General features: G+C 41.9%; 2 protein-coding genes across 2 annotated transcripts; both read left to right on the top strand.

The window, feature by feature from the left end:
* The first annotated feature begins 4676 nt into the window (after positions 1–4676).
* LOC117350475 (olfactory receptor 4S2-like) lies at positions 4677–5624 on the top strand. The gene has a single exon (XM_033924769.1). The coding sequence runs from the start codon at positions 4785–4787 to the stop codon at positions 5622–5624; it is 840 nt and encodes a 279-aa protein (XP_033780660.1). The 5' UTR covers positions 4677–4784.
* An 11932-nt stretch (positions 5625–17556) lies between these two features.
* LOC117350474 (olfactory receptor 4E2-like) lies at positions 17557–18492 on the top strand. Its single transcript, XM_033924768.1, has one exon. It carries the CDS (start codon positions 17557–17559, stop codon positions 18490–18492), a length of 936 nt encoding a protein of 311 aa, XP_033780659.1.
* Positions 18493–20985: the final 2493 nt, after the last annotated feature.

Genomic DNA, 20985 nt, shown 5'->3' with positions numbered 1-20985 from the left:
TAAGTTCCAAACTATCGGGGTTTTTTTTTTATTTTGTTCATAGATGTCTTGGTAAATAATAGAAATGAAATCGTTGTTTAGCCACCTGCTTTGAGATCCCTCAAAGATTATAATCCCAAGAGCCTCAAATACAGTTTAAGTTCATCATTTGGCTGCCTTCAGGAGAAAGCCTCCAGCCTGTAGCTGCTGGCCGAGCCAGCGAGACAGACGATCTGTTCTGCAGGATCTGAAATCTGCATCTGTAAAGTAATTTTCAGGAATATGTTTGGCACTTGGAAATAAGCAAGGTAAAAATGATTTGTTCTGGTGACGATCGCTACAATAATATCCTGTAAGTATCAATCTCTATTTACATGTGTTTTCATTGTTCATTCAACTTGTAATTTTAAATCTTGTAACTTAAGTGTTAAAATGCTGTTTTGTAAATATATTTTAATACCCTCAAAAAAATATGTGAAACACACAAAAACCTTTAGCAGGCTAAGATACAAGTCCAGAAGATTCCCGTTAGAGTGAGAATAAGCATGGCGTGTAGTTAGACCTAAGAGTCTTTCTCTCGCTCTCTCCCTGTTTTCGCTAGGATTGATGCCGACATAAATAGTGATAACGTCAGCTTTTCCTGATGAAGCTCTTGTAAAATCAATTAGAGCGAAACGGAGATCTTCCGTAGCTATTATGTCACTACGCTATTAAGATAAGTACTTTAAGATTCATATAAGGAAACTTAAAAGTACCAATAAGTATACTATAAGAAGAAAATGTGTATATATATATATATATTAAAAAAAAAATTTTTTGTGAGAAATATTTAAAAAAATACACAGAGTGCTTTGATAAATAACTATATATTTGGGAGAATTCATAAGGATCAATGATAGCTCACCCTATGGTTACCAGCTCTTAAGATACATTGAGCTTTTAGCTGTGAGCGCTTGAGATTCCTTTATTTCTCTCTTACAGTCCCACTTGGGAATCTTCTGGACTTGTATCTTAGCCTGCTAAAGGTTTTTGTAAATATATTTTACATACAGGGTAAGGCTGGAAAACAACTAAAGAATATCTTTATCCCTAACTAGCAGCAGACTTTTATTGACTGTTTCAGTACATATTTATATTCTGCTTTGGTCACCTCGTTTCTCCTAAAGAACATAAGAATAACTTTACAGGGTCAGACCAATGGTCAATCTAGCCCAGTATCCCATATTCACAAGTACCTGGGAAAATCCCAATTAGCAGCAGCATTCCATGCCACCGATCCAGAGCAAGCAGTGGCTTCCTCCATGTCTGTCTCAATAGCAGACTATGAACTTTTCCTCAGTTGCTGACTCTTCTAATTCTTTCTTAAATATGAAGAGCTGGAAAGCAATTCCTATTTAAACTTGATGTTAGACTCAAGATTGAAAAGAGTAGCACTCAATTGTCATAAGAACATAAGAATTGCCGCTGCTGGGTCAGACCAGTGGTCCATTGTGCCCAGTAGTCCTCTCACGTGGTGGCCCCCAGGTCAAAGACCAGAGCTCTAAATGAGTCCAGCCTCACCTGCGTATGTTCCAGTTTAGCAGGAACTTGTCCAACTTTGTCTTGAATCCCTGGAAGGTGTTTTCCCCTATAACAGACTCCGGAAGAGCGTTCCAGAGTTCTACCACTCTCTGGGTGAAGAACTTCCTCACGTTTGTACTGAATCTGTCCCCTTTTAATTTTAGAGAGTGCCCTCTCGTTCTCTCTATCTTGGAGAGGGTGAACAACCTGTCTTTATCTACTAAGTCTATTCCCTTCATTATCTTGAATGTTTTGATCATGTCCCCTCTCAGTCTCCTCTTTTCAAGGGAGAAGAGACCCAGCTTCCCTAATCTCTCACTGTACAGCAACTCCTCCAGCCCTTTAACCATTTTAGTTGCTCTTCTCTGGACCTTTTTGAGTAGTACCGTGTCCTTCTTCATGTATGGAATTGGACTGCTAGTTGAATCACTTCTTGGTTATATAAACCATTAATTCTATTATTTGCTTTTTAGACATGAGCTGAGATAAAGCACATTTTGTTCCCTTCGCAATTCTTCACTGAACGCATTATGAGATTATTGAAAGTTTTGCTGCGGGTTATGACCATCTTGAGAAAAGTGAGGAACTCTGCTTGAGTATGGGGGAAGGAGTCCATTGGGTAGCAGATGGTGAGTAGAGACTTCATGTGGCAAAAGTGCTGATCTGAGGGTTTGGGCTGACCTCAATGCATAGGACTGGGGTAGATTCAGTGTCATAGCGAGGGAGGTTGGCGCTCGGGCTGGTGGCACTCAGCATCTCTGCACTGTGCGCCCCCACGCCCTCGCGTGCCTCTTGAAATGTTCGCCAGTGCAAGCATCTTCCACTTGCTGCTTGTGCTGGCCTCGGCTCCCTTCTGAAGTCCCATGACCGGGAAATGACATCAGTAGGGAGCCGAGGCTGCCGTGAAGAGCAAGTGCAAGATGCAGCTTGCACTGATGAACACTTTAAGAGATATGTGGGGGAGCGGAGGAGAGGTGCAGGTGCCAGAACTCCCCACAAAGACAGTGCCCGGGGTGGTATTCTCCCTGCCCCTCTTACTATGGCACTGGGTGGTGTTTGTTTTTTTTTTTAATGTCCTCTTCATTTGGCTACAGTTGGGCAGATCTTTACTGGAATCTTTACAATCAACTTATAGAATTCACTCTGTTGCAATGAGCTACAGCCTCAGCACCCTCAGGTTGTGGGTTCAAACCCATGCTGCTCCTTGCGACCCTGGGCAAGTCACTTAATCCTCCACTGCCCCAGGTACATTAGATAGATTGAGAGTCCACTGGGACAGATAAGAAAAATGCTTGAAGTACCGGTATGTAAACCGCATTGAGTGTGGTTGTATAGCTACAAAAAGGTGATATACAAGTCCCAATCCCCTTCCCTGATGTCATAATGCCTCATTCCACCAATAAGAGCCAACCTCCTCAGTGATGTCACAATGGCTTCATTGTTCTATACTTGGCTCACTTCTGATATTGCATTGGGAGGAGAGAATGGCACAGTGGTTAGAGCTACCCTGAGGTTGTGGGTTCAAACCCTGCCCTGCTCCTTGTGATCCTGGGCAAGTCACCTAATCCTCCACTGCCCCAGGTACATTAGAACCCACCAGGACAGATAGGAAAAATGCTTCAAGTACCAATATGTAAACTGCATTGAGTGTGGTTGTAAAGGCAGTATACAAGTCCCAGTCCCTTTCCCTTTTACAAAGCTGTGGGGTAATCATTCCAATGCCCATAGCAATTTCATGGGCGTCAGAGCATTTGCTATGTGGTAGCCGCTACCACGGCTTCGTGAAAGGAGGGGGTATGTTTTCTAGGGCACTTTAAAACCAAAGAAATTATCTTAAGAAAGACCATAATGCAACAGTTGGATGCTGCTCTCTGAAGGGTTACTGAGGTATAACTGCAGGATGTCTGTAAGAATAAGAGCATCTGGTTAGCAGAATCCATTTGTGGGGCAAGGTTACATTTGGGGAGCTGTATTTCATGCTAAAAGAGAATAGATTAGAACATGAAACATAGAAACACAGAAACATGATGGCAGAGAAAGGCCAAATGGCCCGTCCAGTCTGCCCATCCACAGTATCCATTATCGGTTCCTCTCTCCAAGAGATCCCTCGTGCCTTTCCCAGGCTTTCTTGAAATCAGACACAGGCTAAAGATGTCTAGCGATTTAATTCCTCGCTACTATTTATCATTTCTAAAACACTGCCAGCACTGTACAGACAGATATCTCTCTAGCTATCAGCTCGGAAAAGAGACAGCTGATCGAAGTCTAAAAACTCCTGAGTGGTGTGAATTGATTTTCTGCTCCATCAAAAATGACAAAGACCAGGATAATGTCCCACAAATTTTTCAGCCGGCGGCATGCTAAACCCAATGCCCCGGCTGAAAAGGCACCCGGCAGTACGTTGACGTCGATGCAATGACATCACGCGCATCACTTGCACGGGTGTCCATCTGGCTGTGACCTGTTGCTTTGGTGGGGGGATCCTGGAGGAGGGGAGGTACGGGGAGAGGAGGAGGAAAGTCGTCAGTGCCGGCTGACTGCCTACAGGAATGCCTCTCGCCGTGAGAGGCACTTCCTATAAGCAGTCAGCCTGCACTGGTGCCTCTCCCCCTTACCGGGGCCTCTTCGGGTCACACCTCGAATCTGCTGTGGCACACTAGGGGGATAAGAGTATCTGAGCAGCAAAATCTATTTGTGGAGCAAGGTTACGTTTGGGGAGCCAATGAGTTTGTCTTGAGCATGCAAAGCTGTATTTCAGTTGAAAAGAGAATAGATTAGAAGACAGAACGTGACAGGCTAAGATGTCTAACAGTTTAATTCCTCGCGACTATTTATCATTTTTATAACACTGCCAGGTATATGCAGCACTGAATAGACGTAAGAGAGACAGTCCCTGCTCAATAGAATTTTTCATCTGCTGAAGAGAAACATATAAGATACAAGAGATTCTAGAAGAATCTATTATAGAAAGGTAGTCAAGTTGTAAAGGTAATCTCTTAAAAAGTTTCTTTTTAGCCTAGTTCTGACAAGTATTAGACCAACAACTCAAGAAGTCCTGCTAAAGAATATTAACGATCACGGTCTCATTTTAACATTTTCTGTATGTCTTCTGTTTCTGTTTCCCTATAGGTGAAGAACTCCAATCAACGGGAGTCAGGAATGAAACCAGAGTCACCCAATTCATCCTCCTCGGACTTTCTAGAAATCCAAACTTGCAGATCGCATTTTTTGTGCTGTTTCTAGTGATGTATTTGCTCGCTGTAACTGGGAATCTTCTCATTATGATGACCATATATGTGGACTCTCAACTGCACACGCCCATGTATTTCTTCCTCAGCAACCTCTCTTTCTTAGATTTGACCTTTTCTACAGTCACCGTCCCCAGATCCCTCATTCACTTTCTTTGGCCAAGGAAAACCATCTCTTTCAATGAGTGTATTACTCAGTTGTTTTTCTTTCATTTCATTGGGGGTACAGAATGCCTTCACCTGACCCTGATGGCTTATGACCGCTATGTTGCCATTTGCAATCCTTTGCGTTATACCACAATAATGAACAGACAAGCTTGTTTCCTGTTGGTGGTTTCCACGTGGGTAGGTGGCTTCATTCATGCCTGTGCACAGACATTTCCAGTAGCTCAGCTGCCCTTCTGTGGTCCTAATGAGATAAACCATTTCTATTGTGACTCCCACCCCTTATCTTTGTTAGCGTGCTCTAGTACCATTATCAGTGAAACTGCAGATATGGTCAACAGTGGGACCTTAACCCTTGGTTGTTTCTTGGTTGTGTTTATATCTTATGCATACATCATCTCCACTATCTTAAAAATTCGCTCGACTGAGGGAAAGCAGAAAGCCTTCTCTACCTGTGCCGCCCACCTCATGGTGGTCACTGTGTTTTTTGGCCCCTGTGTCTTTATCTACATGAGACCCCCAGTGACATTTTCAGGTGACCAGCTGATATCTGTTTTTTACACCATCGTGACCCCTTGGTTAAATCCCTTCATTTATACTCTCAGAAACGAGAAGGTGAAAAGTGCCATGAAGAAGTTGAACGGTAGGAAAGTGTCTTTTCTGGGGATGTAAAACCATTTGTTCTCATGTATGTTCTTTCATCTACTCAATAAAATTCAGATTATTTTTCCCTTGATTAATTTTCTAAATAGAATCTCTTTTGAAATAAATTTTGATAAACCCCAAAGTCATAGTTATTTTCTTCCAAATTTTTGTGTCTTATCAGAATAGTCATAATTGTTATTGTTGATGTAACTCAACTGGAGTCCTTTCTATGGTATCATATAAGAACATAAGAATTGCCACTGCTGGTTCAGACCGGTGGTCCATCACACCCAGCAGTCCGCTCATGCGGCGGCCCCCAGATCAAAGACCTGTGCCCTAACTGAGATCAGCCCTACCTGCGTTTGTTCTGGTTCAGCAAGAACTTGCCCAACCTTGTTTTGAATCCCTGGAGGGTCTTTTCCCTTATAACAGAGTCCAGAAGAGCATTCCAGTTCTCTACCACTCTCTGGGTGAAGAACTTCCTTACATTTCAGAATCTATCCCCTTTTAACTTTAGAGGGTGCCCTCTCGTGCTCCCTACCTTGGATAGGGTGAACAACCTTTCTTTATCTACTAAGTCTATTCCCTTCATTATCTTGAATGTTTCGATCATGTCTCCTCTCAGTCTCCTCTTTTCAAGGAAGAAGAGGCCCAGCTTCCCTAATCTCTCACTGTACGGCAACTCCTCTAACCCCTTAACCAATTTAATTGTTCTTCTCTGGACCCTTTCAAGTAGCACCGTGTCCTTCTTCATGTACGGCGACCAGTGCTGGACGCAGTATTCCAGGTGAGGGCGTACCATATAGAAGTTGAACAGGATAGTGATACCTATTATTATATATTCTTAGGAATGGGATTGTAATTAGGGGTTCAATAGTAATGTCTGAATTTGATGTCTGTGTCTAAACTAGATTTATTTCGTGTTTTGGATTATTTAATGTAGTCACCTCTTGTTGTCAACTTTACACTTGTTTATTTTTGCTAGCATTCTTCCGGAATAAATTCCTGGAATAAATTCTTGCACCTAAATTAGGCATAGATCTCTCTTATTTTGTACAAAAACAACAACACCCACAAAGTTGTAATTTCTTTAATAAGATATTAGCTATTTTTTTCTGCGGCTCTCCAAATATCTACAAATCCAAAATGTAGCCCCGCAAAGGGTTTGAGTTTGAGACTGCTGGTCTAAACTGAGCAGAAGTCATCCCACTGTGTTGCTACCAGTAGGTGGTAGTAGTTCAATATTGTGTTGCCAGTTGCTAAGGATAGGTTGGTTCTCTCGAGTTCTGCAGAGCTTGCTTGTCCCTCACTATTGGGCTGCTTCCTGATCAAATCAAATATTCCAAAGACAGGAATTCCATGTTTGTAGCTATCTAGAACAAAACACTGCCTCTGTGGATTTCAGCTACTATATTTTACTGCGTTCTGAGGTCTCAACTGAAAGCAAGAGGATAGACTGAGACATCAGGGTTTTACTTCCCATTGCTTTCAATAGAAGTAAAACCCGGATGTCTCAATCCATCCTCCTTTTTCTGGAGCCATATGGTAACCCCAATCGAGCAGAGTCTGTCTGCTGATGGCAGATTTAGCAGAAGAGGAGGTTCTTCACTGCTCTTCGGAAGGCCATCAGTGAGTCCAGTGACCTTATCTGTGTGGGCAACTGGTTCCACAGCCAAGGGAGAAAATGGCTGTAGGAGCGTTTGCGTGCAGTTTCCATCTGGAGAGATCTTCCTGGGGGGGATGCTGAGTCGTCTCTCTGTTTCAGAGCAGAGGGAGCTGTTGGGGGTGTAGGGCACAGTTTGGATTCTATGTAGGTGAGGGTTGATTGGAAATGTTTAGTGTTGACTGCTGCTATATTGCTTCTGTCCCTGATGTTTGTTTGTAGCTGGAATTAAAATTTGACTCCCCAGGAACTCAGAGGAATGTTGCATGTCTAAGGTATTTAAGCAGATTCCGAATTCTAACTTTTTTTTTGCTCATTTTCAGTCTCCCACCAATGCTTCCTCTAAAGTGTATGAGAGTCTGCCACCCTGCTTTCCAATAATAACATAACATAACAAATTCACTTATATACCGCAGTAACCTCTCAGTACAATGCGGGTAGCAACAATCAAGAGACTGCACAAGCACAGTATATTATAATCACATTCAGAAGAATTTGTCAAATAAGTAGGTCTTTAGCATTTTTCTAAAGAAAAGATAGGAGTTGGAGTTTATCATCAGGACAGAAAAGGGTTTATCCCATGATCCAGCTTGAAAAGATAAAATTCTGTGGAAAAATCTTTGGAATATGCAACCTTTTATAGTAGGAGGGGCCTTAGGCATTTGGGCCAGTCATGGTGTTAGACCTCCTTCCTAGTGCATCCTGGGACACAATGGGTGTGGTCTAAGACTCCAATTGAACAGATACATAAGGCCCCTCCTTAGGAATCTGAGCCAATTAAGGCCTTAGGCCCTTCACTGGTGCATCACAGAATGTACTGGGAAAGGGAAGGCCTGCCATTTTGGAGTGGTGGGCCTGCTGGCTGGAGGGTGTAAGCATCCCTCTGGCCAGACTTTCTTCTGGAAAGTAAGGGGTATGGGGGGGCCTTAGGGGTGCTGTGGATGTCTACAGGTTGGGGAGGGGAGGGGAGGGGGATGGAGTTCCAGAGGTTCAGGAGCAGGAAGAAGTGAGCATCCCTCCAGCCAGGGGACTTTGAGGAAGGAGAATAGGAAGTTCCGGCAGGAGGGAGGAGAGGGGAGGGGAGTGTTTCCTTCTGCAGCTGCTTAACTGATCACGGCCCAGGAAAAAAAAAAATTTAGATTTAGCTGAGGGGAGACTAGCCTTTCTCTGTAGCTTTAAGAATTCAAAGCTGCAATGAATCCAGGACAGCACAGCACCCTCTTTAGGAGGGCTCTAAAGTACCCAGAAGTTCAGTTAGTAGTTAAGGGACAGAGAAGGTGTTGCTGTGAGAGATGGCACCTGCAGTGTACTTTTATGTGATAAAAGAGAGGAAGAATAGTTTGGGGATAGAAACAGAGTAAAGAGCAGTGGTGCAAGCTGAGATAAAAGGTAGACTGGAAGTTAGGTTGGTGAGGGTTTGGAGTAAAAGTCTAGTGTTTAAGAGATAGATAGATTTTTTTCTTATATGTGTTCTTTCCTCAAAGGGTATTTGGTTAAGCTGAACAGGAAAATTATTGCAGCAGCTTGAAGGGTGTGCAGCTGAGAACGGTAGGGCTGGGCCTAAGAACATAAGGGAGGCCTCAGGAGTGTTGAAGGCTGGACATTGTGACCAGGCCCGGCCAAGCAAGTGGCCTAAACCACTGCACATAAACCTCGGCCGAGCGGTTTGCGAGATTCTTTTGGTAGCTTGGTATAATAAAGAGTTCCAACAACAATGGTACAGTTTCTTGGTATAATTTATTGTTCATAAATCATAAGCAAACTTTCAAACAGGCTTTCCAGGTTTGTATCATTCAAGATTCAGAAAACAAAACAACTTTCAGTTCCAAGCCCTCAATCTCAGAAAAGAAAAGAAAAAAATCTTGTGCAACTGCCAACTTTTCTTCAGCCAGGCACAAACTCACTTGGGGTTAAACTTAGTAGCCTAAAGAAGGGATCCTCTCCTGCATTTCTCTTAACAAAATGGATTCAACAAAATTTCAGCTTTACATTGAGCTAGTGCACAATTCAATTTCACCCATCCCCCTTTATCCTGAAGAGATTAACATATGTCCATTTCTTCCATGCTGGGCAAATCTGTTCCCTTTAGCTCCTTATCACCAGCCATCTCACTATCTTGCTCACCCTTCTCATTAGCCTCTACCTCACCAACCTCTGCCTGGGCTTGTTGCCATGAGGTGGACTGTGGCTTTCTGGTTCTCTGGGCTTGCAGCCTGCTGAATGGCTCTAGCTTGCTGGGTCTGGAGCAGATATACACTCTGAGGCTGACCCTGGAACCCTTTCTGTGGGAAAGCTAAACTCTTTTCTTTCAGTGTGAAGAGCTTATTAGTCCTCTCTGCAGGTATGTTAGGGTAGCCTGCCCTCAGAGAACTTCTCACCTGGCCTAAATCAGTTTGAGCTTGTTTGGGTATGGCCAGTATTCCATTCCTGCTCTTTCCTTTCTCTGGCACTATGGCTGCTGGGAGATGTAGTCTTTCCACCTGTTTTCCCACAACTGTCTTAGGTAAAGCTAAACCTGATTTGCCTGCTTTAGGAGGTTTCATTGTTGGAAGGCTTGGCTTGTAAGTATTCCTAGGGGCTACTTTGGGACTCTCCTTGGCAGGCTTAGGAATACTTTCAAAGGTTTTAACCTCATTTCCCTCTTCTGGCAAGGCTTCCTCGCTAGGAACAGGGGCAGCCCTGTGATAACATAGAGGGGCAAATTCTATAAATGGTATCCCGATTGTAGGTGGTGGTAGGCATCCTATCGTTGTCTAACCAGCCAATCAGGATCCATGTTGTTTTTTTTTTAAATATCCCGAGGCAGGCTGTCTACATTGTAGGCATCTTCGCAAGCCTAGGGAGGCACTTAGGGATGCCTAAGCTCACCCAAGGCTAGGCATGGGCATGGTTTTCCCCAGAAGTGGCCTTAGGCGAGCTTAGGCAGCCCTAGGCATCTCCTTAGGGCCGCAATAGGCACCTGAAATAGATGCAACTGCTGAACTGATCACGGGAGGGCCTTAAGCATCTGGGCCAATCAGGGCCTTAGGCCCCTACCCGATGCATCCCATGATGTACCAGGAAGGGGCAGGCTCACCATTAGATGCAGGCGGGCCTGCTGGTCAGAAGGAGGAAGCATCCCTCCAGACGGCCAACTTAAAAAAAAGGTACTGTGGAGTCCAGGTGGGCTTGGGTAGGGATCTGGGGGGCATGCCCTTGATGGGGGGACTGGGCACACCTCCTACCAATGATCTTTGGAAGATGGATTTTGGCAGGAGGTTTGTGGATCCCTCCTGCCGGTAGGCTTCTTGGGGGTACCGGTTCCTTGCCACAACCACCAAACTGATCATATCAGGGAGATTCCCCTACTGTGATCAGCTCAACAGCAACCTGATTCTCTTACCAGCTCCTTTGACTTGGATGCTGGTTAGAGAATTGTGGTGTTAGCCGGGCTTAAGCATCTGTCCATGAGGACAGGCATGATTCTATATAGGACGCCCATGTGTGATTCTCAAAAGCCGCTTAGGCAGCTTCTGAGTCTATACAGAATCCAGCCCAGAAAGCCTGGGGAATTCTGAATAAACTATTTTAGACAGGCTGAGTATGGTGAGAGCCTGAGTCATATATAAATATTAAAGTTGGTCCAGCACAGGTTTCCCTCCACAGCCAAACCTCTGAGAGACTGGGAGGCCTACATTTCAGAAGACCTGAATAGAAGTAAGTGGGCCAATGAGAGAGAGAAGAGCCGGAAGATAAGTTTTTAAATTATTTTTGTGTGCACACGCATGTTTTGGGACACTTAATTTTCCAACTGATTGAGTATCAAGTCACTGGCAAAACTGGACTTTTTAAAAGATCCTGAAAAACATCAGTCTGAGTTTACTTACCTTCGGGTGGGATGGAATCGCCTTCGGGGGGGGGGGGGGGGCTGGTGTCACTGGAGCTGAAAAAGAAATAAACAAGATTTACACAGTATTAGAGCAAACTTATGGAACATAAGAAGACACTTATCTGATTTGTTTGTGGATTAATGAGTTCTTGGGATCTAGAGGGAAAAGATAGAAAAAGCACTTTAACATTTCTGGTTATATTTTTCAACATTGAACTATTTTAAATAGGATGTTTTAAATACATTTTGATTAGAAATTTTCAATTGTATTTATTCTAGTTGGTGAACTGGATCCAGTTAGGGTCTTTTTAAAGAAAAATATAAAATCTTGATTCTGTGTCATTTATCGATAATACTTTTAATGTAAGAAATTGTCATCCTATTCTTACTTGTACAACAACTGTAGCTTGCTGTGTTCCCCATTCCCTTTCCATGTTTATTTGTGCCCAGTGCCACATCTCTCAGAGTGAAGTGAGGCATCGGCCTGGTCAGCGACTACAACAATAGCGGGTAAGTTAAGGTGGGGCTTCTGCTGTGAGGGGTGTGGTTACATTAAGATCGCCCAATGCCACTTCTGTGCGAAACCAGGCCCACACCCACTATCATATCTTCAGTAATGAGGACCCAGCAAGCCCTGCAGGACTCCAGGGAAACAACCTATCCCTAGCAACTGAAAACATAATATTGAAGTATCCCAACATGTCTCCCTCAACCATGTCAAATGCCTATAGTGTAGGCGGCCTGCCTCTGTGTGGTTTTTTTTTTTTAATGTGCATCCTGATGGCTACTAGAAAGCGGTAGGATGCCTACCACTGCCTACAAGACTAAATATATTATAATGCCTCTGTATTGCTCCATGGTTCAACCTCACCTGGAGTATTGCGTTCAATTCTGGTCTCTTTATCTCAAGAAAGATATAGCGGCACTAGAAAAGGTTAAAAGAAGAGCGATCAAGATGATAAAGAGGACGGAACTCCTCTCATATAAAGAAAGACTTAAAAGGTTAGGGCTCTTCAGCTTAGAAAAGAGATGGCTGAAGTCTACGAAATCTTGAGTGGAGTAGAACGGGTACAAGTGGATCGATTTTTCACTCCATCAAAAATTACAAAGTCTAGGGGGACATGCGATGAAACTGCAGGGAAATACTTTTAAAACCAATATGAGAAAATATTTTTTCACTCAGAGAATAGTTAAGCTCTGGAATATGTTGCCAGAGGATATGGTAAGAGCGGATAGCGTAGCTGGTTTTAAGAAATGCTTGGACAAATTTCTGGAGGAAAAGTCCATAGTATGTTATTAAGACATGGGGGATGTCTCTGCTTGCCCTGGATCGGTGGCATGGAATGTTGCTGCTGCTTGGGTTTTGGCCAAGTATTAGGGACCTGGATTGGCCACTGTGAGAATGAGCTACTGGGCTTGATGGACTTTGGCCAGTAAGGCTATTCTTATGTTCTTACAATTGGGATGCCCGTTTATAGAATCTGCACCTTATTGTATAACATGTTGGGATGCACTGTTCTAAGGTGTGCAGTAATTTATCGACTCTGCTCCTACTGTTGTAACTGGTGCAGGGATATTGTGGTTTCAATGGTGAGGGGCAGGAAGGTCCTGTGGGAGATTGAAGGAGCTTGTTTGCCCTTCTTAATTGAAACTCTGATGTTGTTGTACTGCCTGAGATATCAGCAGTGCGGACTACAGATTCCCGTGTGGCTGAAAAGGAAAGTTTGCTGGGGCTGAGATGTGGTTTCACTGTTTGGAAGTTGGGCCACAAAGATAGGAAAGGGTGGCGCAGTGGTTGGAATTACAGCCTCAGCACCCTGAGGTTGTGGGTTTAAATCCCTCACTGTTCCTTGTGACCCTGTTGACTATTCAAACATACACAAGGAAAATAACAAATTGTTATGACCTTTGTGCTAGTCTATAACTTTGCATGCTCAAAGACAATGAAAGATGTCTAAACTTAGGCACCTGGATTGGCATGCCTAACTTAATTTTCTAAATCAGCTTAATCAGTGCTGATAATTGAAAGTGCCATAAAAACAATGAAAAATGATAAAAAAATAATTAGTTGTAGGCGTCTAACTTGGTAGGTGCCTACCACTTCAAGGTAGATGTCTACACTCTGGTACGTACCATCAAGTAGATGTGGTTAGGGGCAGATTCTGGGAAGATATAGGGTGGAGTTTGATTGACTTAGAACAAATGATCATCAAGTTTGATTGAATAACCGGATCTCAAATACCCAAGACACTACTTGTCATGACATTTGCTGCGCCGGTGCTGGTGATTTTTGCTTCTTCAAGTCTCTTTAGACCAGTCATTTATGGAGGTATTGCCCCTGATGAAACCTGAGTGTGAAACAGTTGGGCAGCCGTCGGGCACAAAAGATAAGTGCCTTCCTCTCTCTAGCACCTTAACCCTTTCAGGACCAAGGGACATATTTATCCCATAACTTTAAAATCCTATAAATTTTGATTGGGATAGTCTACAGTTCTAAATTTGATATGTACGGATTCCATATGATACTGCCTTTATGTAAACAAACTGGTTCCGACATTCATTCATTAGCGTCGTTGCTAGATTGACGAGAAGATTCACTTGCCACACTGTCCATAAGCCAGAAGTGTGATTTTTTTAAATAAAAATAATGATATTTCACAAAAAAAAATCAATTTTTTGGCATCTGCAAGCCCTTTTTACCATAAAAATGTCGTCAAAACCACAAAAATTGGCCTACGATCCTTATGGTCCTGAAAGGGTTAAGCACTAAAAGCACTTTATATTTATTGTATGCTATGAAATTAAGTTTACAAAATTAATTTAGAGCACATGTCACTTTACCATGATCAATGATGAACTCCACTACCCCAGTAAGGACACGAAGCTTATTTAAGTAGTGTCTTGGGTATTTGAGGTCTGGTTAGTCAATAAAACTTGATGTTAATTTGTTCTCTTGCTTATGCAATTGGTAATTGTTGGAACAAATTTTTTTGTTTTCTTCAATCCCAGAGGCATCAAATTTAGACATGCTTATTTAGGCCAAGGACTGAACACCTACTGGTTCCAAAAACACTTAGATGCCACTAGGCACAATTCTAGAAATGGCGTCTAGCAGATGATTGACAATTGTGCCTTAAAGTGCCTACGATCTAGGTGTTATTAATAGAATCAGGGCCAAAGTGTCTCGTCTACAAGCCAAAAGGAGAAAGGGCCATGGGAGGGACCTGCGCAGGACAGGGGCATTCCAAAAATGGCAATGCAATGTTATAGAATATCAGGCTTATGCGTGCAACTTGCATACCAGGACTTACAGCAGGATTGAGCTGGCCTAAGTTGTGAGCGGAAATCTGATCTAAGTGCCACTCTTAAGGGTGCTGAGCACAAAGCACTCTTTACGGACTAACATTTAGTGCGGATGTTTCCTGCTGCATAATTTTCAGAGCTATGTACAGAATCTGGCCCATAGCGGACACCCAAGTTGGAATGGTAAAATCACGAGCAGAGCACTGAGGGAATGTTGAGAATAAAGAATTCATATCTCTTTTTGTCATATGTTTTAAACAATTCCTCATTCTTGAAAAACAAAAAACAGATATGCTTTGAATTTTGACATCAGAAAAAGAAATCAGCAAAAAAAAAATGACTTGCAGTCATTTATTATGCAAGATTTATCCACATAGAATCCAGCTTTTCCAAATTATTGGGGGGGGGGGGGGGTTTCCCCCACAGGTGTAATAGCAAATAGTGTAGTGGAAAAGTCGTTCAACCGCCTACTTTTGAGATCCACCAAGGACTGTAATCTCAAGAGCTCCAACTGCAGGTTAAGTTCATCACTTTTCTGTGAACCAGAGTGAACTTTCAGCCTTTAGCTGCCAGAAAAGCTAGTGAGGCAGAGACAACCTCTTGTCCAAAATTTCGGAAATTACTGTGTACAAATTTTTACACTTTGTGGTAATTTTCAGGAACATGGTTGGTGTTTGGAAATGAGCAAAGCAAAAATAATCAATTCATGTGAAAACCTCATCAAATAAAATCTTGTAAGTATCTATCAATGTTTATATTTATGTTTATTGCTTCATCTTGTAATTTTTAGTCAAAATTACAATGTCATATTTTACTGTAAGTAAATTTCACTTACAGAGTAAAAATGGGAAGCATCAAAAGAATATTTATTTGGGAGCAGGATAAAGAACATGTTATGATCCCTATCTCGCACTGGACGTTTCTTCCAGTTTCAGTACTCATGTATCACCTGTGCTTTTCACCTTGTTTCTTCTTTTCCCTCCTCCCTTGTTGTGCTTCATTATCTCTTCCCAACTCTTTCTTTCATCTATTGAAAGAGAGCAATCATTACAAAGAAACCTTGAGTAGACCATCAAGTTTACTCCCCTTTTTACAAAGCTTCCAAATTTTATTTAAAATTTGATATACCGCTTAAAAAATTGTCTAAGCGGGGTACAAGATCATAACTATTAAAATCAAAGGGGAAGACATTAGGACAATAAGACTTAGATGACATATAGACATAAAAGGATAGGGGGAGAAGTACAATTTGTAATAGGAGAGAGACAAAAAAGGTCATCACAGGAGGAGGGGGAGATGCTCTTCCTTCTTTTTGAGGTCTAGCGTCTACTTATCATAAGCGTCCTTAAAAAGGAAAGTCTTTAAGTTGGTTTAAAATCTATCCATGTTAGCGGCTACTGCTGCGGTAATCACTCTGATGTCTATAGGGAATTAATGGACGTTGGAGTGCTTGCCGCCTGGCTTTATAAAAGAAGCCCTTAAATAGGAAGAGGTGTAAAGCAATTCTCAGGTTGGAACAGTATTATATTTATATTTCTTTATTAGTTTTATAATTTTTGATAATCACAATCAAAATACAAGAAAAATATCATGAAAAATAAAAATATCACTAATCCAAATAATTCAAGGTAAATTTTGATTACACAATATAGTTAGTCCATTATTAAGTAGAGACGGAGCTGAAGTTGCTGAAATTTAACATACAAATTATATAACCAGGAAAATCAAAAGGAGGCTCGATTGCCATTGAGCATTTCTTTTCTAAACGGATTCAAAGAATCAGAATAAGTAATTACTTAATTTCCAGGGTTGGAACAGTATTATTAATGCCGTCAATTCTTGATCACTTAAACCATTGATTATATTATGGTTTTTGCGATCCAGACTAAGATGAAACACATTTCATTCCCTTCAGAAGAGAGGAATGATTCACTGGAAGTATTGTGAGATTATAAAAGCATTCCACCGATGGCTATGTAGATATAATTAAATAACATCATGAGAGAACTGATGAACGATGCTCAAGTTTAGGGAAGGGGGCTAGTGGGTAGTAGATGGTGAGCAGACTTCAAGTGAGAAAAGTGCTGGTTTAAGTGGTTGAGCTGATCTCGAGATATGGAAATGAGATGGATTTTTTGTTTAAATGAGCACCTCATTTGGCTACAGTTGGGTAGACCTTTATTCATAATCTCCAGGTAATGAGCTATATACAGTAATGGATTAAATAAACGCCTTTTATCAACATATGTATTTATGTTTTCAAGAGCAATTTAAAATCTGAGAAAGCATCTTAAGAGAGACCATCATCCAAAACTGTGAGGATGTCTGTTTTACTATTTTGGATCTAGCTAGGTTCTTAGCACCTGAGTTGGCCACTGTTGGACCTTCTGTCTGACCTAGTATGGCTATTGTTATGTTCTTATATGAACCAAGTATAAGACAATCAAGCCATTGTGACATCACTGATGAGGTTGGCTCTTAGGCATTGGTGGAATGAGGCATTATGACATCACAATCTCAGCTCTGGAATGTTGCTACTTTTTGAGTTTTTGCTTGGTACTTGGGACTTGGGTTGGCCACTGTTGGAAACAGGATGCTGGGTTTCATAGACCTTCGGTCTGTCTCAGTACGGTAATTCATTTGTTCTTAATAAAAACGTATGAATAGCAGAATTATTTCAGTGGGTAAAGATTACTTTAGGGGGCTAATGAGTGTATCTTGAGCATATTAAGCCATATAAAATCCTAAAACAGAATATAAGACAAAGCATGATAGACCAAATTTTTATGGCAGCTTAAGTCCTTACTTACATTAACATTTCCAAAACACAATTAGATGTACACAGCACTGTAAAGACACATACGAGAGAGAGAGAGAGTCCTTGATCCATACAAAGTAGACAAGAGAAACACATAATAAACAAGAGAATATAGAGGAGTGGTCAAGATGTAAAGGTCAACTCAAAAAATGTGAGTGTTTAACCTGGATTTGAAATAGACCATGACACAGCAACTCAGGAGGTCCTTCTAAAGAATATTAATGTTCTCTGAATTTGTCTCATTTCATGTATTCTCTCTATTGTCTCTTCTGTTATTTTTTTTCCTACAGTTGATGAAGTAGAAGAGATGGCAATCAGGAATGAATCCAGAGTCACAGACTTCATCCTCCTTGGAATTTCAAGTGATCCAGATTTACAGTTAATATTCTTTGTGCTGTGTCTAGTGATGTACCTGCTCACTGTAGCTGGGAATCTTCTCATTCTGGCAACCATATATGTGGACCCTCACCTACGCTCTCCTATGTATTTCTTCCTCAGCAACTTATCTTTCATAGATTTGTGCATTCCGACAGTCACTGTGCCCAGATCCCTTGTCGTCTATCTTTCACCAAACAAAACCATCTCTTTCACCGCCTGCATGACTCAGTTGTTTTTATTTCATTTCATCGGGGGTGCGGAATGCTTTCTCCTGGTCCTGATGGCTTATGACCGCTATGTTGCCATCTGTCATCCTTTACATTATACTACAATAATGAACAGACAATTCTGTCTTCTCCTGGTGGTCTCTATATGGGCATGTGGTTTAATTCATGCCTTTGCACAGGTAGTTCCAACGACTCTGCTGCCCTTCTGTGGTCCTAATGAGATAGATCATTTCTTTTGTGATGGCCACACCTTATATTTGTTGGCTTGCTGTAGTACTTTTCTCAATGAAGTTACGGATATGGTTAACAGTGGAACCTTAACACTTAGTTGTTTCTTGGTTGTGTTTATATCTTATGCATACATCATCTCCACTGTCTTAAAAATTTGTTCAACTAAGGGAAGATGGAAAGCTTTCTCTACCTGCACTTCCCATCTCACGGTGGTCACTTTGTTCTTTGGCCCCTGTGTCTTCCTGTATATGAGACCATCAGTTGTTTTTGCAGCTGACAAACCAATCTCTGTGTTTTACAGCATCGTGACCCCTTTGTTAAACCCCTTCATTTATACTCTCAGAAACGAGAAAGCGAGAATAGCCATGAAGAGGCTGGGAGGTTGGAAAGTGTCCAATTTAAGCTGAATCTGTCCATTGAAAGAAAGACGCCATTACGAGGGGGTGATGGATAGTTCTCAGCCCAACCAAGAAGAGAATGACGTGGATATGGCTCAGTCAATGATCTGAAAGAATGTCAAAACATAGAATTTCATTTCTGCAAATTAGCACTTAATAAAATAAGATAAGACATTTTTTTAGCTACAGTGGCAAAATAACACGCAGAATTTAGGAAGTTGGTTGATCTGTTAGACTGAAAACTTTTCAGCACCCCTCATATGTAAACCATTTGCTCTCACTGATTGAAATATGTTCTTTTATCTAGTGTTTAAAATTCTGATCACTTTTCCCTTGATTAATTTTTAAAATGGAATTTCTTTTGAAAAAGGTAGTAAAGCTGAATGAATAATGCTGATTTTAACAAAAAGTGGGAGCTCTCTCTCTCGTGACATCCACATTAGAATCCAAGAACCATGATTTATAAATAGATGCTCATTAAAATTGTGTTTTTAAAAAGTTTTTCTTGAGAATCAGTAGCAATTTTATTATTAGACACTTTTATATCTTTTTATTAAATAAACTTTTGCTGTTACATGCTATCTTTTGACATCAAGAATGCACTCACTGAATGCTATTTTAATAAACTTTTGCTGTTACATGCTATCTTTTGTCATCAAGAATGCACTCACTGAATGCTATTTTGAAATGAAAGTATTCTATGGCGTTTCTGCTTTGGTAACGTGTCTTTTGGGGAATGGATCCTCAATCTGATCCTGGAGGTTACCCCAGCCATTCAGGTTTTCAGAATATCCACAATGAATAGTCATAAGAAATATTTGCACACTGTTTCCACTGCATGTAAATCTCTCTTATGAATTTTGCATGCAATTAAATTCCAACCTAAGCATATGAATATCCACTTATCTGCTTGTAGTGATGTCAGTGGTCATGAGACAGGCAGCTATGTTTTTGGTTTATATTCAGGTACTCAAGCATTTTTTTCTTTCTGTCCCAGTGGGCTCATACTCTTTCTAATGTAGCTGGAACGATGGGGGATTAAGTGACTTGCCCAGGATCACAAGAAGCAGTTTTAAAAGTTCCTTGAAAAGCTTTTTGTGTACAGATTCTTTTGACCTATAGCTCCCCAAAACACTATTGCAATTCCTCTCTTTTACATTTCTCCAATCCCCCTCCCTACTGTGTCTTCCATATATGTTATCTTTCTCTTTTCTATAATAAACTATAGTTCTAGCCCCCTATCCTTACATAAAAGTCATAGAAACATAGAAAGTGACGGCAGATAAGGGCCAAGGCCCATCAAGTCTGCCCACACCAATGACCCTCCCCTACCTCCCTTTGTGAAGAGATCCCACCTTTCGATCCCATTTAGCTTTAAAATCAGGCACACTGCTGGCCTCAATTACCTGTATCGGAAGACCATTCCATCGATCCACCACCCTCTCGGTGAAGAAGTATTTCCTGGTGTCGCCATGCAATGTCCCTCCCCTGATTTTCCACGGATGCCCTCGTGTTGACGTGGGTTCCTTGAAGAAGAAGATATCCTCCCCCACCTCTATACGGCGCGTGAGGTATTTGAATGTTTCGATCATGTCCCCCCTTTCCCTGCGTTCCTCTAGGGAGTAGAACTGCAATTTATTCAGCCGTTCCTCATACGGGAGATCCCTGAGCCCTGTGACCATCCGTGTGGCCATTCGCTGGACCGATTCAAGTCTCAGCACATCTTTGCGGTAATGTAGTCTCCAGAATTGTACACAGTATTCCAGATGGGGGTCTCACCATGGACCTATATAATGGCATTATGACTTCGGGCTTACGGCTAACGAAACTCCTGCTTATGCAACCTATGATTTGTCTGGCCTTAGATGAAGCTTTCTCCACTTGAGTAGCAGTCTTCATGTCCTCACTAATGATTACCCCTAAGTCTCGTTCCACTACAGTTCTCTCTAGGATCTCACCATTAAGAGTGTAAGTCTTACATGGATTTTTGTTGCCAAGGTGCATGACCTTGCATTTTTTGGCGTTGAAACTTAGTTGCCAGGTCCTGGACCAATTCTACAGTAGGAGGAGGTCGTGTGCCATACTATCGGTCTTGGATTTGATGTTAGGTCCTGTTGTGTTCTTGTCTACTATATTGCATAATTTGGCGTCATTGGCGAATAATGTTAATTTACCCTGAAGTCCCTCAGCCAAGTCCCTTATGAAGATGTTGAATAAGATTGGGCCCAAGACCAAGCCCTGCGGTACTCCACTGATCACCTCTGTCGTTTTGGAGGGGGAGCCATTCACCACCACCCTCTGAAGTCTACCTCCTAGCCAGTCCCCCACCCATGTAGTCAAGGTATTACCCAAACCTATAGAGCTCATCTTGCTCAACAACTTGCGGTGTGGTACGCTATCGAATGCCAAGTACACGATGTCCAGGGACTCCCCAATATCCAGCTTCCTCGTCACCCAGTCAAAGAAGCTGATCAGGTTGGATTGCCAAGACCTCCCCTTTGT

This window comes from Geotrypetes seraphini, chromosome 16, assembly GCF_902459505.1.
Source record: "Geotrypetes seraphini chromosome 16, aGeoSer1.1, whole genome shotgun sequence".
Classification (NCBI taxonomy): Eukaryota; Metazoa; Chordata; class Amphibia; order Gymnophiona; family Dermophiidae; genus Geotrypetes; species Geotrypetes seraphini.
Note: the sequence above shows the minus strand (reverse complement) of the source record. Positions and strands in the feature narration are given on the sequence as shown.

Coding starts and splice junctions, on each gene's coding strand:
- LOC117350474 (XM_033924768.1), top strand. CDS start 17,557: ATGGCAATCAGGAATGAATCCAGAGTCACAGACTTCATCCTCCTTGGA.
- LOC117350475 (XM_033924769.1), top strand. CDS start 4,785: ATGTATTTGCTCGCTGTAACTGGGAATCTTCTCATTATGATGACCATA.